This window comes from Corvus kubaryi, unplaced genomic scaffold, assembly GCF_017639235.1.
Source record: "Corvus kubaryi isolate FWS band 111438036 unplaced genomic scaffold, C.kubaryi_AGA036_p1.0 37361, whole genome shotgun sequence".
Taxonomy (NCBI): Eukaryota; Metazoa; Chordata; class Aves; order Passeriformes; family Corvidae; genus Corvus; species Corvus kubaryi.
The window spans coordinates 2,708,434-2,730,424 of NW_024581118.1; the positions used below are offsets into that span (position 1 = coordinate 2,708,434).

General features: G+C 41.5%; 1 protein-coding gene across 4 annotated transcripts in view; it reads right to left on the reverse strand.

Moving 5' to 3' along the window:
- The window catches only part of LOC121667340 (BMP/retinoic acid-inducible neural-specific protein 3), a 208,451-nt gene that overhangs the window by 46,348 nt on the left and 140,112 nt on the right, over nucleotides 1-21,991 (reverse strand). For all 4 annotated transcript variants that reach the window (XM_042033888.1, XM_042033890.1, XM_042033892.1 and 1 more), the window contains 2 exons: nucleotides 20,436-20,541; nucleotides 17,029-17,265 (listed from right to left, as the gene is read on the reverse strand). In XM_042033888.1, the coding sequence (XP_041889822.1) occupies nucleotides 17,029-17,265; nucleotides 20,436-20,541 (343 nt within the window). The remainder of the gene's footprint in view (nucleotides 1-17,028; nucleotides 17,266-20,435; nucleotides 20,542-21,991) is intronic.

Genomic DNA, 21,991 nt, shown 5'->3' on the forward strand with positions numbered 1-21,991 from the left:
TCAAGCTTTATTCTGTTGTTTGGTTTAATGTCATATTTTCTGATGAGCCATTTTACCTGACATGAAATAATATAATCATATGGAAACAAAACCTTTACATTGGAAATTAGAGCATAGTGTTTCAGTAAATGTATAACCCTGTCTAATTGTGGATTACATCATCTACCCAAAATCAATTTTAATTTTTTTAAACAATATTCAAACCTTGAAAAAGCAATTATATTCTCTGAGCAGAAGCAGCCTGACAATAGCTGGAAAAATTTAAGAATCTTTTGGTGACTGAAACATACTATTCACAATTATATATAGTCTATGTATTCTCTAATGTTAATAAGGTTTTGGACTTTAGAGGGTTTTTTTTCATTTAACGAAGTTCAGTAAAAATACATATATAGGAGAAAACCCCTTTTTACATCACACTGGCATGTCAAAATCTACCATTAGAGAGCAACCTTAATGGGCTGTTTTGTCATTTCTCTAAATGAGGCTCTAAGGAAACATTTTTCTGCCTTAAAAATCTACACATCTGTCATTCGTACACGCATCCTCTTTTTTAATCAAGTTCCTTAGCCTGCTCTAGAGGTATTAAAACTCTGCCATCACAGTCTAGAAGTGAGTAATACCTCGTGCAAAAACTGCTCTGCTTTGGCTCTAACAAAATGTTACAGTGGGATTAAGGTGAGCTGACACAAATGGCCTGGCCTTTAGTTAAAGTGAGGGTGTGACGCTGTCTGAACAAGCAGTGATATCTGATGGGCTGGTCCAAGTGAGAGTGCTTCAGACAACTTCGAAATTAGCTCGAGTGCCTTCTTGTTCTCCACTGTGCTCCCTCTTTTCTCACTCCCATAATGAGACTTGCAGATGATCACTCCTCTGTACAAAGCACTGCTACCTTAGGAAGCCAGCTCGCTTCTCAAACCATAGTGTCGGGATCAGATGTTAAGTCAGGCTTGATATTTCCTTGGGCAGTCTGTAGTCTAAGGAGAGACGATCTTGTGCTTCAGGCAGGTCAACTCTGACATCAGATCAGCTTTCTCAGAGCTTGGTCCAGTCAGGATTTGGAAACTGCGGCAATCAAGGCTCAGCTGCCCTCGTGGAGAATAAATTTCCCCATATCCCCAGTGTGAATCTGTTTCATTTCACTTTATGCCTGTTGTCTCTCACCACGCAGAGCCTGGCTCTCTCTTTCCCCTCCCTGCAGACAAGGTGGCTGCTCTGAGTTCCCCAAAGTCTCCATGCCCAAGGCTGACCAACCCCTCCTGGGGCCTCTCCTCTCAGGGCAGCTTCTCCAGTCCCAACCTCTCTGAGGACATCCCTGACCACCCTCCAGGTTGCTGATGTCTTTCCTGTACTGTGGAGCCCCAAACTGGATGCAGCATCTGAATGTGGGCTAAAAAGCACTGAGGCTAATCCCCTCCTTGACCTCCTGATCCCTCACCTCCTTCGTAGCACCCACGATGTGGCCTTGGTACTGTCAGGGCACTCCGTCCTCTGCCCCAGGAACCTTCCTGCAGAGCTGCTCCTGGCCAGGCAGATCCAGCTCCAAATGATGCTGGGGCTCTGCCTGTCCAGAGCAGGATTTTCCTTTTTTCCTTGCTGAACTTCACCAGGTTCCTGTTATCCTGATCCACCGCCCTGTCCAGGTCCCCCTGTACGCCAGCCCTGACCTTGAAGATTTCTGTCTCACTCCCTCAAACTGGAAACATCTACAAACTTGATGAGAGTGCAGTTTCTCCAAGTCACTGTTAAAGAAAGTAGATAGAACAAGCCCTGGGATAGACCCTGGCTGTATCTGGGACAAACCCTGGCTATATTGCACTTGCCACCAGTTTTTCAGACAGGATGTGTGACCCTCTAACCCTGCACTCTGTCTCCCACAACGTTCTGGTGTCCAGGGTAAGATACAGTGCTGTGGATGGAAGGAGAAATATGGGTAAAAATCCAGTTGTATGGCCAGATTCCACGTGTAAGAGCCTTGCTAAAACTGAAGTAAATGGCACCCATTGCTCTCCTCTCATCCATAAAGCAGCATTTTATCATGGAGAGAATGAGATGGGTCAGAGATGATCTACCATCTTTTTCCTCATGTCCTTTGCTCTCCCTTCGCCTCAGCTGGCTGCCAGATGCCCCCCACTCTCTCACTCCCCAGGGTGTCAACATAAGATGGAAAAGTTCCTAGACTGAGATAAGGATGGGGGGATCCCACTTATGAATTACAGACGTGGGCAAAAGTGACTCAGCTTTGGGAGGATTAACATATTGCCAGTTAAAAATAGAGTAGGATAGTGAGGAGAAAAAAAGATTAAATTAAAGCCACCTTCGCCCAGCCCTTCCTTCTTCCAGTGCTCAATTTCACTCCTTAAATTCCCAGTTCTCCTCCTCCCATGATTTTCCCAATGACCAAAGTGAATCTGACCAGTCAGTAATTCCCTGGACCACCCGTTCAGGCTTTTTTTGATGATCAGTGTAGTATTTGCCTTTCTCCAGTCATCAGGGATATTCCCCAGTCTCCATGATCTTTCAAAGCAAGGAGAGCTGTCTCTCAAAACCCCAGGTGCAGTCTGTTAACTCCCATGGCCTGTCAGGGGTCAAGCCCTCTCCAATAACCCTTGACTGCTCCCTTGCTCACTGCTGGTGCCTCCTCTTCCCGAGCTCAAGGACCTGCAGGATTTGCTGGTGGAGACTGAGGGCAAAGAAGGCATTGAGTACTTCTGAAGCAAATCCCTAAATCCCTCAACCTGTTCAGCAGCAGGCCCGCAATTCCTTGTTCAATCTTTTACCTCCAGCTAGAAAAGCTTTTCTTGTTGCTCTTGGTGTCCCTTGCAAGCCCTGGATGTAGCTTTTCCCATCACTGTCTCCGAATGCCTGGGCAGTGTTCCTGAGTTTTTCCTTGGTAGCCTGTCCCTGTTTGCACCTCCTGTGCTGCTGCCTTTTTGCTTTGTAACTCTGCCGTGAGCTGCCCATTTTAGCAAATCCCAGTGTGTGACCTGAGCATCAGAATGGACAGTTCTGCTTGAGGATGCTGTCTTAAAGCCCGGCCAGCTTTCCAGAGCTCCTTTGTCTTCAGAGCTTTCTCAGAGGGAACACCTCCTCCCAGTTCCCAGAATTGGGAATTCTTTCATGAAGCCCAGGTCTAAATTCTGCTTCTCTCCTACCCTGTCCTTTCCAAATCCTGCCCACCACTATCTCACATGTCCTCTACAGACAAGGCTGCCATTGATTATTTCATCCCCAAGTAGCACTTCTTTGTTAGGGAGTAGTCAGTCCAGCTCTGTGTCACCCCTTTTTGATTGATCAAGATGTTATTGCTGACAACCTCCAAAAGCCTCTGTCTAGGGGTGACCTTATGATGTGTATCCCCTATCGCTGCCCTATGCCCAGGAATTAATTTTGGGCCTTTCTGTGCCTTTAAACTGAGCCTGAGAGGGGGAAGGAAAACCTGAGCAAAACTTTTTCAAAGCAGTTTGCAGCTTGTTCAAGGTCACACAGAGACAGCGACTTTTTTCCAGCTGCAGCAGGGGAGGGAGGAGGCACCCGGCTTGCTGCTTTCCAGTCAGCTTTTGGCCAGTGTTTCAGCTGCTTTTTCTCCAGAGAGAGACTGAGAGTTGGACTTTCTTCTGGAATTTCGAATTTTTTTTTCCCTTTTCTGCTGGACTGCTTCAATATCAGAGCACATCAGGAGGACTTTCCACCGAGCACAGAGGGCCTGGCCCTGGGCCAAGCCCCAGCTCCCAGGAGACCAAAGGGAGGACTCGAACACTTTCCCAGGTTTTTCTCCACAGTGAGAGATTTTATTATTCATCATTATTATCCTTTTCCCGTGTGTTTGTTAAATAAATAGTTTTTATCTCTTTCGCTTTCCTTCGAGGAAAAAGTTTCTTTTTTCCTGAACCTGGTGGGGGAGGGCTGGTTTGTGGCCTGCCTTCTCTCAGACGATGTATTTCTAAATTTGGCCAAACTGGCACAGCCTCCTTGACTGCTTGTGTCCCACTGTTGGTCTTTCAGCACATGTCAGGGAGACCAAAGTTCCCCATGAGAAGCAGGGTCTGTGATCCCGACACATCCTTGAATTGAAAGAGGCCTTGTTGGCCTCTCCTCTGACCCTGACCCACAAATTCTCATCCCTGCTGTCCATCCCAGAGCAGAGCTCCATACATCCAGGCGACTCCATAGCAGAGAAGGCAACTGCCTTCCTCCTCATCCCTCATTCTACTAATTTCACACATGGAGTGCATCTGAGCAGCACACCCAAGGTGGATTTCCATGTCCCATCTTTTACCTTTGCTCCTGTTGCTGTCACCCTGCACTGTGTATTCCTAGGAAAGACTCCCCCTTCTCCTCACAGGCCTGAGCCCTGTGTGGCTCCTGGTGCATTCCAGCTATGCTCTTCCCTCTCTGAGCCCCATCCCATCCACAAGACGATATTCCAGAGCCATGCCTGTAATAAAGCCTTTCCAGACTACTGCCCGACAGATGAAAAACTTCATAGTAAAGTTTAGTTAAACTAAAGTTTAACTTAAGGAACCCAAAACTTTAGATTAAAAAAAAAAAAAATCAGCTGCAGTTTTAGTTCATTTGTAATGTGTTTTTCCTTCAAAATAACCTGTCTCCTTGTCTCTGCTAATCATTTGCCTACACCTGGTTTTAATATGACTCCAGCCTTCCTTTGGCATGATTCCTTCTAAGAGCAAGCCAAAGTAAACAGATAATACTGCATAAGGGAAAGCAGCAACAATCAGGACCAACAAGAATATTCAGACCAGAAGCTCTCCTTGGAAAACACTTAGGAAATATCTCCAGTAGCTCCAGAAGTTTTATTTCCCTCCAGAAAAGGTGACACAGAGCAGCAAAGTCAGCCAGCCCTGCTGTGTGCCCGTTTCAGGGCTGATTATCTGCTGGTGCTGTAAACAAGACTATTATTTAATATAAATACTGGCTGGTTTTTCTTATAGGTTAGGAGCTGGAAAGAAGGCTGCCAGTTAATCACACACAACAGCCAAGGAAAGCTGCTAAAGCTATTCATGCCACCACCCACAGGGCTCTCAAGTGGAACTGTGCAAAGAAAAGAAAAACCATTTTGTGAGAGGATTTTTAGCATTCCAAGGTTAGCTAAAATCTTTAGAAATGTTCTAAAATTTTCCAAATTCTTCTAATTCCTCTGAAATCCTCTAAAAGGAACGTTGGCAAGTTTTCCTCTCTTGCTTTGCTTTGAGTCAGTCAAAATACTCCACCTTGACAGAATAAGAATTTTTTTATTGTTATGTCAACCTTTAGTTTCCTATTATAACATCAAAGCTATGAAGTAAAAAATTTTAAAAAATGAATAAACATTTCAAAATGAAGGTTAAATGCTTTACTGCATTCCTAAAATAAAAAGAAAAAAACAAAACAAAAACCCAAAAACCATAATTTTGCAGTTACTGAAAGATTATTCCTGGTTGGTTTATTCAAAGCAACTGTCTCTATATTTTGTAATATTCTGTATATAAATCTTCATCTCTGTTGCAGTTCAACAGACTTTGCTGTTTAGACTGCAAGCTCTTCAGAGGAGAGCCTGGCTCTTATTATATCTTTATAGGGCAATTAGCACAACAGACCCCAAATTTAATTGTTGCCATTTATTACAAATACTAAAAATAAATTTGCCTATGGCTCTAGGCAACAGCATCCTCCTTGGTGCCCTCAGTGGGAGCTGCAATTAGTGTAAGGAGCAAGAGTTCTGGTAGGAAAGATCTCCTAATCCCCATTTTATCCCACATTTTCCTGTACTGTTTGTGAAAACCTGTTGCTGCTCCAGCAGTGTGACCACCATGTGATCACTCCCATTCCATAACAATGCTTTGTTGATTTTAATCAGGGCAATAAATGCGACAGCAAGTCAAATACCAGTGTCAGCTGTAAATCAAGACCTGAAAGCACAAAGCTGGAAGCCTGAGAAGATATAAACCATGGGACCCACATTTCAAATGGTTGGATGTGATTGCCCTTCATTAAAGTGCTGCCTCAATATTGTGTAGATGTTATTAAAGATATTTATAAAAGATAGATGTTTTTTAAAATATCCCACCATGATTCAGAAGCCTGGAGAAAACAAAGTGGTAAAATGAACATATATTTGTTTTTATGTTGCCATGAATTTTAGTTCTTCATGATGCATTACTCAATTTGTCAAAGAAGTAGCAGCTGTGTTCCAAGAAATATATGTTTGAAAATAATCCAATTCAAAGAAGCAGAAGACTGCAGCTGGAAACAACCTTATTTCTTCAGAGAAGAGATAGTAAATCTGAATTTTCCTTCCCCTTCTCACTCCAATTTAGGCCAAATCAGCCAGCTCTCCTGAAAATTAAAATATTTCCCTCTCCAAAGTAAAGGATTTCTCCTTTAAACTTTCTGAAGGACAAAGGGAAGGAAGGAAATGTGTGTTTTCTGCAAGAGATACGGTCTCTGTTTTTCAAGGAGGAAAGGAGATCCACACCTCCTTTTGGACAGACTATTTGAAGTGGAACAATCCAACTGCTACAGAAGCCTCAGGGAAGCAAATTTGGGCGATTCTGACAGGAGGGTAGATCTGTGGGGTTTGGTTTTTTTGGGTGATTTCTTTTTGAAGTGAGGAATGCTGCAGGGATAGCTCCTCTCAACCCTGTGCTGTGCAAGAAAGAAAGAACAGGGCTAAGTGTCAGCATGGAGGTAGAATTGGTGGGGAACAGAGATCCTCTGGTCAGTCATTTATAGCTATAGTTCTGAGGAGCCTCATGAGGAAATTGCCTCAGGCTGCACCAGGGAAGCTTTAGATTAGGGATATTAGGGAAAATTTCTTTGTGGAAAGGGTTGCCAAGCATTGAACAGACTGCCCAGGGCAGTGGCGGACTCACCAAACCTGGTAGTGTTTAAAAAATGTTTGAACGTGGTTTAGTGGTGAAGAGGGTGGTGGTGCTGGTTGATGGTTGGGCTTGATCATCTTAAAGGTCTTTTCCAACCTGAATGGTTCTGTGATTCTTTGATAGATGCTACTGTATAAATCTACAAACACACGTGTGTGTACGTGTGTTACAGGGTTAATGCTGGTAATGTCAGCCTCTTATAGGAATAGGAGACCAAAAATCCTTCTCTCATGAGCCTTGAAAGTCTCCTGGCAGCACATAAAGGTGAAAAAACTGCAGTCAAAATGGGTAGTGAAACCAGAATATCGTCCTATAATTGTGGATTAATTCAGAAGTTCTGCTGGGAGGGAGATAACAACCTTGCCTGGACTCCGCTACGAGCTGGCAGGGCTCACATTTCCTACAACGAAACAACTTGTTTCTTATTGTCAATCTAAATATGACCCTGACAGCAAGTTCCCTTTCCAGAATCCAAAAAGGCAGACTCCACAGCTGTCTCTGCAAGTCCCAGAGTTTGAAGGACATTCCCTTCATCCTGTCAGGTTTGCTTTCAGGTGTGATTTTGGTTCATTACTCCTTTAAAAATGTTTCTATTACTACCTTTCAAAGGGATGTTCCTTGGAATTCACAGTGAGTTTTCAAGAAAAATGTCTCAAAAATTTGTCTATGGGTTAGTTTGGATTTTTTTTTTAAACATTTTTATGACTTCAACGTGGTTTAGAAGTGGTCCTGCACCATGGATGTCCCAATGTCCTTTATTATCTTTCAACAGAACTATAAATTCACTTAATGAATAAGACATGTTCCTTATGGGTAGATATAGATATAACCTGTGTCAGTCCAAAATTTACCTTAATTGATCATTCTGGGAACTCCTGCAGTTTGAAAACTGGATAGGGTAAATAAACTTGTAATGATTCACAGGAGGATAAAGGAGGAAAGAGAATGAGTGAAACTGAAAAATGTTCTTGGAAAACACACTGAAGTAAATAACTAGTGTTAAGCTGTTCCAGGAGAAGATTTAAGAAGCTATGAATCAGAACAGACAACACTGCCCTAGAAGGAAAGAGAGGCCACAGAGTGACATCACTCTTAATAAAGAAAGCCCAAAGCTGCCAAGGCAGATTGGAATTCCACCAAGAACGAGGGGATTTTGTCACTAGTTTTGAAGGGAATTACATTATGTCCTGTACAGGGTGGACATAAGTAGAATTATATTAGATCAAGCCTTCTGCTCCTCCTCTTATTACAATGTCACCACAACGTTTGAAGTGCAATGCCATGTAAAACCTTTATAAGTTGATTTGCCAGGTGCAGCTTTAGCAGGAGCCGTATAATGCTTTTAGTTTGGGAACAGGGACAATTATATTGGCTGCACCATCATTTTTGGAGTAGGAGAGGAACAATTGAGACACTTGACTCTCCAAAGGAATTATGCACATCCCACCTGTTCGTTTTGTTAAAACAATGACACCTCCACAGGGGTGGAAGAGGTGGGGTAGGGGAGTATTGGTCACAGAAGGAATGGCAGCTTGGTGTATCTGCTCCTGTTATTGATTAAACTCCCTGACAACCACAGAGGGAAGTTAATTACTGGGAGGCAAATTAACACCCCTGCCAGATAATACAGAAAACAATAATTATATTAAGAACTCAGGGGGCTAAGTTTTCTTGGCCCTGAGCCTGAAGCTGAAAGCGGTGTTTGAAAGGAAACCACCGCGCTACTGCTCAGGGCAAATAGTTTGAACCATATTGATTGAAGTCTTTATTCTCAGTGATTAAAAAGCACCTTCAACTGCCAGGGAGTCAGTTCAGGCTGTTCACAAGGAGTCTTTCAATTGAGATTTCAAATGGGACTCGCTTTGCATGGCAATGGGTCTGTCCTGGTCAGCAGAGAGAGCCAGGCTGTGCTGAGTGGCCTGGGCACACCTGGCATGGGCTCTGTGCAAGGAGCTTGCCAGGACCCTTGCAGGGGCATCCTGCATAGAAACAAAGCTAGTTAGACAGCAAGGCTGGATTGGTTGCGTCTATAAATTGAAGAAACCCTCCAGTATTCAGTTTGAATTCCAGATCTCATTTTTAATCTTCCTTTTACATGCGTTTTACTTGAATCACAGCAGCTGGAAAAGCAGGAATATGTCCCTGGACTAAGTAAGAGAGGACTTCTAGTGCAAACTGCTTCACTGCAAATGATGGAGTGGGCCTGTGAATTTATAATCTGTCTGTGATGCCAAATCAAACCTTGTCATCTTGTGGCATTATTTAAAGTTTGGAATCTCGACATCAAGTCTGAAAATCAGTCTGGGCCCCTTTTTTCCATCATAAGTGCAATAAGTTCCTTCTGATCAGAGTGTACAACACAACATCTCTGCTTAAACTGACACTTCCAAATTATGCCTGCTGCCCTTTTACTTCCTTTTAGTAATTTAAGAAGCCTTAAAACACGTATAAATGAGACATTTGGTACATTAACTGTGTTTTAAAGTGTCTGTCGTAGAATGTAGTTTCTCTTTGAGGGATTTTTGTTGATCTTTTTTGGGGGGAATTTTTCTGGGGGTTTTTTTTTGGGGGGGGAGGGGGGTGGTTATTTTCCCTTTCTCCTGTCCTAGAAGAACCACGGGGAACACTATAAATGCCAAGACAATTTTTAGCTAAAGATTAAATGGCGATCTGAATTTTTTTAAGACAACATCACTGTATTTTTACACAGGAGTTATTGAGGGAATTTTTTGGCTCTTAGGGTTGTCATTTTTACTGCTGGTAAGAAGGAAGAAGGCTGGAACCTGGCTCAGTGTCTCCATGATGTCAATCTACAAGCTTGGCTGCTGGGAAGAATTACCTTTTTACATGTCAGCCAGCTGACCTTGATTTGAATGCAGTGAGGGGCAGTGGAAAGGAATCCCATGGCGTCCTCTTCTGCTAAAGCTGTTTTAAAAAAGGGTTTGTTGCCACAGGAATAGCAAAAATGTGGCCCTTATTGGGATGGCAAACAAAGTTACACTTGATTTTTCTGGCTAGATATAGAGGGATTTTTAAGATTAAACTTCACGGACTGAATGCAGATTGGCTGGAGCTGTGCATCAGAGAGAACATGACGCACTCTAATCACAGCAATAGTTTAAAATGCTTGTCTGATGAAGAGGAGGAGAACGACTGTTCCACTGGTTGCATTCCTTAATGCACTGCTGGAGATATTAATATAATCCATAGTTAAGATGATTCCAGAACTGCAGCTGACAATAGTGTATGAAATGATGAAAAAGCTAGTACTTATCTGATGGTGCAGACTTCTTGCCCCCAGGTTTCCTGTGTCTTTGTGTTGTGATTCACATTTGATCTTGAAGATTTGAATTTGTCTTTGGCTCTCCTCATAATGCATCCTGTGCATCACATGTCTAAGGTTTCTGTCTTCAGCACTGGAGAATCTATTTAAATTTATTTACATTACTTTTTTTTTCTAACTTCAAATTTAGTCTATTTAAATCTAAGCTAAATATGTAACTTTATATTTTGTTAATGGCCTGGATTTGCACCTGCTTTCCTTAAGCATCAGTATATTTTTAGCAAATTAAATAAGTCCAGCTGTATCTGATATTTTTTGATTGCTACAAAAGAAATGAATGAAAAAGTAACTCAACAGATGTATTGCTCTGTGTTGCTATGTGCTCAGCATCTAGGAGTATCTACATGCAAGAGTGATGACTAAAATCCTCTTTTCTGAGAAGTGCTAAGACATTTGTGTGGATTTTGAGATCAAATATGATCACTTGCCATGGGTGGGTGTACTGATTGACTATGTGACTGTGTCTCTGACATTGGAACAATCTTAGAATTCCTACTTCTCAGCTTCTTTACGGCCTCAGCAATCACAAAAGCAATGCTTTCCATCTGTAACAAATACATAAGGCTGGCAGAGAGTGTAGGGAATTCTCCCCTGAGCACCTGCACTTCCAGGTGTGAGCCAATGCTCATTTCCAGTCTTGTTCTTGCTGTATTTTACAACAGTTTGCAGCCTGCCTGTTGGAAGTATCACAAAGTGATTTGTTTTCAAGTGAAGTGGTTTGTTTTCACTGAAAAAAAAACCAGGGATCAGTGTCCTCCACAAGAAACAGCAGAACATTTCTGAAGCCAGGAGTGAGGGCACGGTCCTGTTTTATAAAGACTGTGTGACCACAAAGGCAAGCACAATCTTCTGTTGTGCTTGGCTTTCCTAAACCAGTTTCACAGATCTGAGAAGCAGATGTGCTTAGTGGAAAGAGCCTTTCTTGTTCCAAAGTTGGTGTTTTACAGCATGGCCTTACTTCATTTGGGAAAATATGAGCTGAAGGAGAAGCGAGAGCTAGGAAAGTGTATCAGCAAAATATGGTGGTTTTCCACATTTTGCAGTTTGGAAGATGGAGATATAAATTCATGACACTATTAAATGGATTATTCTCTAAATCTCTCTGCAGATTTTGGAATGCTGGAGATGATCTTTCCCATTACTGTCAGTAGGTTTTGCATAAAAGTAATTATGTAGGATGCAAATGCTACCCCCAAAAATAATGGAATGGTTGAACTTCCTCATCTTCAGTATTACTGATATTTAATTCAGTAATAAGCTTATCATCTCCTCTATTAGAACCCACTTTCTTCAACCCTTTAAATCAAATTCTTTTATACAAGGGATTTTGGGAACATCATTAATTCAATCATTGTAAAGAAAGGGAAAAATATAATTGAACTGAGGAACAGGACTCCAAAGCAATCTCTGCTGAGCAAACAAAAAACTTTGTTCACATCTGTGCAGTGCTGTGTATTAACTGAGGAACAGACTTCATTTTTAGGTGAACCTTTCAAAACCGTGCATTCTTTCAGATGATTTTAAGTCAGTACATGTAAAGGGTAACCAGTGCTCAATAGCAAGGCACCCCAGAGTTATTAGGGAATTATGGAATGCATTAGACATGAAATCCAAATCCAATGAAACCAGGGATTTAAGAATAGCTTGCACCAGCAATTCGCTTCTGTTACTACTCTGCAATCAAAGCAGTGATGGTGGATGGATGGACAATGAAAAATAGTTTCAGCAAATATTAATGTGAGAGTTAATATCAATTTACTTTGGCTGTACTTTCATCGCTTGCACTTTCCGTGATACTGAAATTTACCTTTTGAATTATCTCTGTAAAGCAGATACAGAAGTGACTGAAAAAATCAAACTCGACATTTTGAGAAGTTGTTCATCATTTAAAGCTGTAGAAGGATGCATTTCAAAATCTTTACAGGGTGACTTTTGATGTTTAATTCTGTCCGTGCAGCCACATGTCTGTTGGAGTGAATAGTGTTTGTGTCCCGTGGTCAAACCCTTCAAGGGCCTCCATGGCTCTGGCTCTGCTCTACTTAAGCTGGTGCTGGACATTCCAGTCAAATCCCTGAAGTTAATGGGCTGCAAATGATTCACACAGGCACATATTTCATTGCTCCACTGAATCCCCTTTGAGTTTCTGTCCAGTTTGTGGTGGGCATGCTCTTCCCTTCCACCTTAGCTGGCATTTAAACCAAATGTTTAAAAGTATGAGTTTGTCATTTCAAAGCTACTTTGAAATTATGTCTCATAATACTTATTGCACATCTCCTCATCCCAGGCTTTCCAAGGAAATATTCCAAAAGAGATTTTGTTGCCTTCAAGGGGGTGGGGAAAAAAAATCCACTGCTCAGCATGTTGTGAAATATTCAGGGAGAAGGCAACAAGCTGCCGTTGCATGTCAGATATGTGAAAATAAATGCTTGATGGAAGATTTTACTTTCATGTTTCCAGGAGGTCTGGTAAATGCTAGTGATAAAAAAAAAAAGAAACTATGAAAATGCAGTTTGCCATTTTCTATTGTTTGAGCAACACTATCATCCATGTCCTTATTTATTTTGATAGCCTTTTTAACTCTGAAAAATGAAATTAGGTCACTACAGGGACTGCTACAAATTCTCTTTCAATGTCAACAACCAGATCACCTTAAAAGAAAACTGCTGTCATTTCAAGTATTTATACAAAGTGTTCAGATTTCCAAAGATACCCAGCAGCCAACCACACCGAGATAATGGCACAGGCAATGTGTGATCATGGTCTTATCCTTCCCAGAATCCAGAGCCTGTGGATGGTTTGGGGGCTCTTCTTGTCTTCCCTGTGTTTTAGAGCAGTGGGTCATGAACTCTGGAAAATGTTAAATCACCAGTCAGTGTTGTGTGTCAGAATTGGTTTCTTTGTATATTAACTCCTGACAAGACACTCTCAAAATCTTCCCAAACCAGCGATGGGTAACATGGCAACATTTTTATCCCCACTTATCTTCAACACTGCTGCAACCATCAGCTGTGTAAGTCCCACCTACTTCCAAAATGTGAGAATTTCTTCAAGGAATATTTTGACACTCTTTATTTGGGGGGAAAAAATTGCATTCAAATGCTTAGGTCAAACCTTTTTCCTGAAATGGAAAGGCTGAGTTCACTGGGAGGATGAAGCACCTGGACAAGTAGGTGCTCCTATATTGGGGCAGAAGAGGAACAAGAAAATTGGCAATATCAAAGAATAGTTGAACACCAAGAAGGTGAGGAGGGCTGCAGGGACGCTCGTGAAGACTGCACAGCCTTAATCTAACATGGGTGGACTCCACAGTCTGGAATCTCAGGGAAACTTAGTGACCTCTGACCTTTGACAGCAGGTCGAACTGGATCATCTAGCTGTGCTTTCAGGCTACAAATTCCAGTGAAAGGCTACTTTCATGCACGTGAGGAAAGGTAGATGAAATGCTGCTTGATTCCATTAGAGGTGATATTTTAGGCCGCACGTTAGCGGTAAGAACATGGCTTGTTGGAACGATGGTCTCAGGGAGGACTTTTCTTACGCAGTAGTTCAGCCAAATGCCTCAAGAAACTAATGAAATATGTACATAAAAGTTGAGCAGTTTTCGTATGGATTTTTGATAAGGAAACAGCTGCTCATTTTCTTGGGGAGTAGTAGAGTCTGGAGGCCACAAGATCTGATAAGGATAAGCAGATGGTTCAGAGTAAACAATTTGAAGTAGCTCATGTAATTTCTTTAAGATCTTAGTACATAACCTGACACTAAGGGGTTATACGAAGCTCATTGAGCTAATAGTGATCAAGTATTTATTGCTGGAGGGCAGCTAGGGAGATGAAAAAGGCAGCCAAATTTACTGAGGGATAAATAATATACTGCTGCACATCCTCCAAAATGGGATTTGAGTAGTTAAAAAGTGCCAGAGGAGCCTGAGTGAAGTGCAATCTGCACATGAGGATAAACGGCACATTGTGGACTGGAATGTGTTCGGTCATGTAACCTGTAGCAGTCAGGGTGGCTCAAGAGAGAATTGTCTCTACCAGCAAGGCCAGATTGCAGAGCAGAGTCCTTCTATGTGGAAACCACAACAATTCTTTGATCACAGAGCAACAGAATGGCTGAGATGAGAAAGAACCCCTGGTCCAAAGCCCTGTTGAAGCAGGGCCACCTAGACCCAGTTGTCCAGGACCACGGCCAGTCAACCTTGGGGTAAGCCCAAGGATGGAGGCTCCACAACCTCCCTGGGCAAACTAGGCAAGTACTAGGTCACCCTCAGTGAAAAAGTGTCTCCTGGTGTTCAGAGGGAACCTCCTGAGTTCCAGTTTATGCCCATTTCCCCTTGTCCTGTTGCTGGGCACCACTGAAAAGAGCCTGGCTCTGTCCCCTTTGCATCCTCCCTTCAGGTGTTTATAGATGTTGTCCCTGAGCCTTCTCTTCTCCAGGCTGAACAGCCCCAACCCTCTCATCCTTTCTTCAAAAAAAAAAAACACTCCTCAGTTGTTTTATCTTGAACAGACAGGAGGAGAGATAACACAAAGAGTAAACAAACCTTCTTAAACTGAATATTTACTCCTTCCTCTTTAAAATAAACCCTGCCCACCACAGGCACTGTGAATGGCCTCGAGTGAACCTAGTAAGTCTTAAAGGTCTGTTTTAGGGGACAAGATTAATTTCTGGAGTCTGAGGACTGTTTTGTAACATGTGAGCTAAGAATGGGCTTGGAGGGCAGAAAAGGTAAAAGATTAATTGTCTTGTATTTACCTTTGGTTGGCTCTGGAGTTTACAGTGTCATAGAAGGAAATTCATTAATTCTTTAATTCCTCTGCCATTAATAGTAGATTGTATGGGCCAGCAGTGAGTGCTCTGGATTATTTTGCCCCTTGCTGCTCAGACTGAAATTACTGCATAATCTAGCCTTCTTTCTAGTGAATTTATTTTTTATTATAAATAGATTAGAATAAAGCAATATACTGTTATCTCAAAAGCTGACTCCCACTGATTTAGACAAACGTTTAGCGGTTTCTGAGTTTTCCTTAATAAAGGTCACTTTTGTTCCCAGATCGTGCTGTTAACATGGATCAGGTCACTCTGACATTTGTTAATGGCTTTTCATCACGTAAATATCACTCAAGCTCCAAATGTTGCAGAATATGTCCCAATAGTTATATTAAAAAAAAAAAAATATATATATACAAATCAGTGTGGCTGGAAATGCTTACAGACCATGTGTGACAGCACTGAAAGAGCTGCTCAGAGGTAATATCTGATTTATATGAGGTTGAATGCTCAATGACAAAGTCATCAATCAAAAATTCGCGTGCCACCTTTTGTCCAAGTGTAGACCCACACAAGGTTACCTATCTCATCTTCCCATGAACGTCTTTATGCAAAACACTTTGTGAGATAAAAGCAGAAATATTCTAAGCTACCTCTGAGTTGTGGAAGTCATGCTTGGTATATTTATTAGATTAAAAATGATTTAAATATTTCAAGGGCTAAAGAGGGGAGTGTGGCATGTGTCTTAACAATGTTAATAACCTAAATTTCACACTTCTTAGTAACCACACCTACTAGCAATTACCAAATTGACAGATATATGTGAAGTTGGCATTTTAATGATTCACCCAGCAGAACTGAAAAATCTTTTAAAAGCCCAGAATTTGACTCTTACCAAATTTCCCCTGGCAGTCATGTCACAGACCTGAGCATAGGACTAGAAATGTAGCTGACAACAATTCAAACTGGTAATTAACTTGCTGTCCATATACAGCTTGCTGTAAGAATCCTCCACAGATTCAGATGTGTGTGTTCTTCCAGCCTAACTAAAATTGCTGTTAAGTAGGTGCCTACAAAGGATATTCTTCAGGCACTGAATGGTGTCGCAGCCCATGCAGATAGGACAAAATAGGGCAAAATATGTGCCCCTCTGCAGAGTCAATATATTTGCCCTGGTTTGGAAAGGAGTAAATGGTAGCATGGCTCCACAAATCATTAAAGGTGTCCAACTTGTCATTGGGAAAATGCACCCAAATGTAGACAAAACCAAAACACAAATCCATGATTTTATAGTCAGAGAAGTCTGTGATGCTCCAAGGAGAAATATTGTTAAGTTCTGGTCTCCTCCTGCTAAAAGTGAGCATGGGGATGGCAAAAGGGCCTCAGATCTTCTAAACAGACTCAGATAAAAAGCTCAGGTTAAAAGTAGAAATGAAATTTTAACTGATACAAGGTCTCTTGAAATTATCAGTTCTCTTGAACTGAGGAATCAGTAACAATAAAACAAGAAATAGGAAAATGAATGTCTATAAAGTACTGTTCATTCAGTTTTGTTTGATATTTATTCTGCTCTTCCCTTGACCGCTGTGTAGTCTTCCTCCTTTTCTCTTCTACTGATTGGTTCTCTTTCTCCAACACAACTCATTAAAACCTGTGATTTTTGTATTTTTTCTGACTTTTCCTTATCTCCCTCAATTTTTTTTTCTTTTTACAATGATTTTTCCCAGGTCTGCTGAGCTCTCCTTACTTTCCCCGCCATCTGGCTAGACAGCTGTTCCTGGTAGCACTGAACAAGTGAGTTGTGAAAACAGTTGTTCAGAAGCTGATTTTACCTGTAGTTCCCATTCTCTATGGGACTGGAAGTTCTGATGATCAGGACAGGTGAAAATGATGTAGGAAACAAACCTGGATGCATTAAGGAAAACCCAGCGTGGCACATGCAAGTTGTAAAGACAACATGGATCGGGCCAGTTGAAACCCAAACCATTCCATGAGACTCAGCCAAAGAGGGAAAAAACCCCATAAAAATCTCACCAGATTCTTCAAATTCACTGTTGTATGCATTCCAAGTCTCACTTATGCGGACGAGGTTTTCTTCCATGGCTTGAATGTCCATGTAGGGACAGTTGCACTCTGGGAATTTGGGGCCACACTGACACCAGCAGTCATTGTCCTTGCAGATGAACTCGCCCTCTGAATTGCAGGCAATGTAGCTCAGAGCTGCCTGCACAAAATGCTCTTGCAGGTACTCAGGAAGGATGACCTGAAGACCTGAAGGACATGGAGGAAATATGATGGTATTAAACACAAAGGGAGTTCTGGAGCCAAGCAGCTTCCCCAACCGACGTAGCAAACAAACAAACAATTATGAAAAACAAAAAATAAATTAAGTTTTTAAGACAATTTGCACGTCTGTCCAGCATTTGTACTACGTAATGTATTTTCCTTTCTTAATAGTTATTTTCAGACATATTCCTCACATCTCCCTCTTAGCATGGGACATCCATCCACTCATGAGTAGCCTATATTCCTCAGATATTTCCTGTTGTGATCTTCCTAGGGGGATTGGGCAACGTCAACTTCTCCTTGGGAAGAGCTGCTGAGTGAACAGCAGTCAGAGCCTTGCAGCAGGAAATCACACAGCTGAATTATAATCTTGGTGCCAGCAATAATGCAGATTCTGAAAATGCTGATGAGGGGGAAGCAGCCCTGAGAGACAGAGTAAAGATACGGCATAATCAGGAAAAGAGGTGTAAACAATTCCATCCGAAATTGGGCTGGTTTTCCATGTTTCCTTTGGCACAAGAAGATGTAGCTTGTCTAAACAACTCATTATCTCTCATGATTCTGTAAGGTAAACTAAGAAGGAAGGGGGAAATTGGGCTGGAGGAAATTTTTGAAATATAAATTTGGCTGATTTTTTTTATTTTTCTAGCATTGGTAGCAAATTGTTCTGGGACAGTCAGTTGGATGTGAAGGGTAGGGCTACGAAACCTCGAGGAAGAAAACTCAGTCTTAAATCTACTAAAGTTTTAGCATGCAAAGGGTGTAAAATCCAGCTCCTGTGTCAGAACCAGGGAGCAGGTGAATGAAAAATTCCTCATGTTTGTGACCAGAAAGCCTTGACCATTGTTTATGAGATCCCAGTGATGGGAATGAGTATTTTACTGATACCTTGAGAGGCCTCCTAAAAACAGAGACTAAACAGGAATAAGGGAATAAGGCAGGTATTTATCTGAAAGGCCTTCAAAGGTACCCCTGGGGAGCCAGAGGCCACTGCCAAGATGGACCCCAAGATGGACCCCAGGTCACAAGCTCTTCACACTTTTATAGGTTTGGTTCATTTGCATAGCAGGGTTAATTCTCCAATTAAAGCTTCAGTTTAATGAGGTAATTCCCCTCAGCTTGCCTCCCCTTAGAGGCTCTTTGGTTTATAGTTTTTGGGCCTAGGACGGTCTGAGTGTCCCTGGAGAGCAGGCCTGGAGAGGCTTTGTTATGTCTGCCTGGCACGAGAGAGCAGAAGTGAACAGGCTGCAAGAAACTTCAGAGTTACACACCAGGCAGTGCAGGATTTGAAAAATATAAAAGTTAAAACCTAAGGCATCATTTCAGAGAAGTGTTTTAACCCTGTAGCCCTCAGTCATTCCAGCTGCATTAGAGATAACCAATCAAAGAGCCACAGCAAGGGACATTATGAATTTTTATTTAATATTTGTTGTTGTTTTCTGTGGCAAACATAATCCCTCCAGAACCAGCGGAGCTTATTTGTATTCCAAGTAATTTCTCAGCATATGAATTGGGTATTTGGTGATACAAGTTTCTTCTCCATAGGCACTTGGACGATTTCACGGAGATTTATCCCTTATTTTTAGATATATCCCAAACTATAGCTGTAACAGTCATTTCAGAACCCTTCCAAGTCAAAACTCATACCACAATTGCTGAAACCTGGTCTGACTGTGCTTTCTTCTGTCTGATGTCAAAATTTGTGAAACTCTGCTGCTGCCTGAGTAAATATTGCAGTAGAGTTGTGTGCTTGTGAAAAACCATGAGGTAGTGAAAGGAAAAGAAAACCCAGCTTGATTCTTCCATTAAAGAGTTTACACAGTTCTGATAACACATTTCTCCACATGACAATCCAGTGGCAACAAACCACAGCCTGAGAGATGCAAAGATTATTTTCCAAATTTTAACTGACAAACACAGCGAATATGCTGGAAGCCATCAAAAATTACATCTTTCTGGAAATATTCATTGCATCCCAGTGGAAATGACAAGTTTTTAGTACAAAATAAAAATATTCTCTGTGGGAAATAATTTTATGTTTTTATGGATTTAATCTATTCTGGGGAGAAAGGAAAGGGAGAAAACACACATGGATATTTTATGGAAGAGTCATAGAAACGTAGAATATCCCGAGACGGAAGGATAGGAAGGACTGAAGGTCATCATCCCTGAGAGCTGTTCTTAATGTCACCAACCACCTCACACTGTTTGTCTGAGTGATTTACAAAACTCATATAGAAAATTTTAAATATTGGAAATAATTGTGTGTCTGCCTCCAACTGCAAATTAAGAATTAATTTTTAATTAATTTTTAAATTAATAATTAATTGCCGTAGAGTCAGAGGTATACACGAATACATCCATTAAAGAGAATTTAGTGGGTGTTTTCATAGCCATAATTTGCTCATGCTTTATTTTTGTAACTGAAAATAGAGATTATTAATGGCCTAATACCATAAAGGGGGACTTATCAAAAATTTTTGTGACCTAATATGCAGGTTGGGAAATGCTTCTGCTGGAATTTTGAAAAAAAAGTATTATTTAGAAATGATTACTCTCTTCTTCCTTTTGCTTTCTCTTTCCGCTTCTTTCTATTTTTAATTTTTATTTTTACACAATTACTACTATTTTCCTGATGAGTGAGATTTTAACCTTCCAAGTTTGTTTTTTTTTTTTTTTTAATTCCCAAGAGGAGCCCTTTGACTCCTCCTCATTTAGAGTATTTGAAAATGGATATCCTGCTCCTCTGGCAACCCCATTAATTTTGGTGGAACAACCACATGGGGTGTGAGCTACTGCTCAGGATGTGCGAAGCAGGCTGAGAGCGCACTACATGCCACTCCCAGCTTGGTGGAATCTCTGGGAATTCAGGCTGTTCAGGAGCTGTGCCAGTGGATGCTAAAGAGGGATGCAGAATGTTAGCAGGGCTAGTCCAATTATTTTCTGATGGGTGCAGAAATTGTTTCTGTTCGAAAGGCAGCACGAGGTACTGACATTTCCTTCACTTTGTCTGGAACGCACTCGTTGCACACACACACACACACACACAAAAATTAGGAAAATGACCTTTTATGAGGTGGAAGAAAGAAAAAAACAAATAGCGTGATAAATGTCACCCCGTCCCAAAACAAATTAATGAAATTGCACCTACATACCTTGCAACTGAATCTTATTTTCAGGACTCTGAACCAGAACAGAGCTGACAGAATCTAGGTTGTCATAGTTACTGCAGCCGAGAGGACCGGTCCGTGTCTCTGTCACCTGGTGGAAGGGAAGGGAGAAGCACTTGCTGGATTATCCAAAGCAGACTGGGGAATTCATAAGATTGTGTCATCAAGTTTCCCTCTATTTCAGCCAGAAATACGTTTCAGACTTGATTATGGTGACATAACTCAATTTAACTGCCAAAAGGATGAGGGCAAATGTTTCACCAGTCCCACAAACTGCAGGAAGTACTATCACAGAGAATCCTTACAAACACGACACCACTACAATACTACACAAATACTACAGTAGTACAATGCTAGAATGCTGTAATGCCACACCAATTTACAAAACTAAAGACAATTTATTTTTCATAGCTGTGGGAATTACAATGAGTTTGCCAAATGTGGTTTATAAAAACGAGGACTGTGATTTCCCCCTCTTGGAACTTGTGCACATGACAAGTCTTTCTCAAAATCATGGAAAAAGCTTAGATTTTTCCAGTGAAGAAGATCAGTATTTGGAATTAAAAACCCTTTATGAGCAGTATTTATAGTGGTGGGAGTGTGGGATATTTTTTCATAAGGGAAGGGGGCCTGAGATAAGTTTAGGCACAAAATTCTGGATATTCTCTCTGTTGCAATCACCAAATCCATGGCCACAGAACCAAAACACAGCTACATTTATCAAAACAGAACCTCCACAAGCAGAGCTCTGGCTTAACAGTGGAGGTTTATATTTGGCAGAGAGCAGTTATTTAAATCATGGAATCACTGGGGTTGGAAAAGCCCTTTCAGATCTTCAAGTCCAAACATTAACTCAGGACTGACAGACACACACACCACTAAGCCATGTCCTAAGCACCATATCATGGTGTTTGAACACTTCCAGGAATGGTCCTGGGCAACCTGTGCCAGTGGCTGGACATCCTTTCAGTGAATAAATTTTTCCTAATATCCAATCTGAATGTCCCCTGGTGCAAGGTGGTGAGTAAGCACATTTAAATAAAAGGTAAAAAAGAAGTTAGCAATCTATTTGCTTCCTGGAATGCTATATATCATTCTTGAGCATCAACAAAGTAATTAAAAGGGCTGATTTCTGTTTAAAATGAGAAGGGCCTGATACAGTTTCTGAGCAATGAGGCACTGCTGTGATGCCCAGGGCAGGTGGTCAGCAGAGCAGGCAGCCGCAGAAACCCCAACCCCTAGCATGGGTGGATATACCACGATCTCACATTTTTTAAACTGCATTGGGTGCTGTAGAAGATTCATGAGTCTGTAGTTCCTTCTCCTTTGTATCAAGACAAGGCAGAGAAAAGAAGGTGAAAGTGGAGAAAAAGCAGTGCGAGCAGGCACAGCAGGGAGTTGTGGCCATCCTAGACCCACTGGCTGTCAAAGTACAACCAATCCCCCTGCCATGCACTTCCCAAACTGTTCTCAGCCACTCTCCTGGAGCTTCCTACTTCTCTTCCTTTGACTGTTTCAGAAACTGTGGCCAGATTTACCCT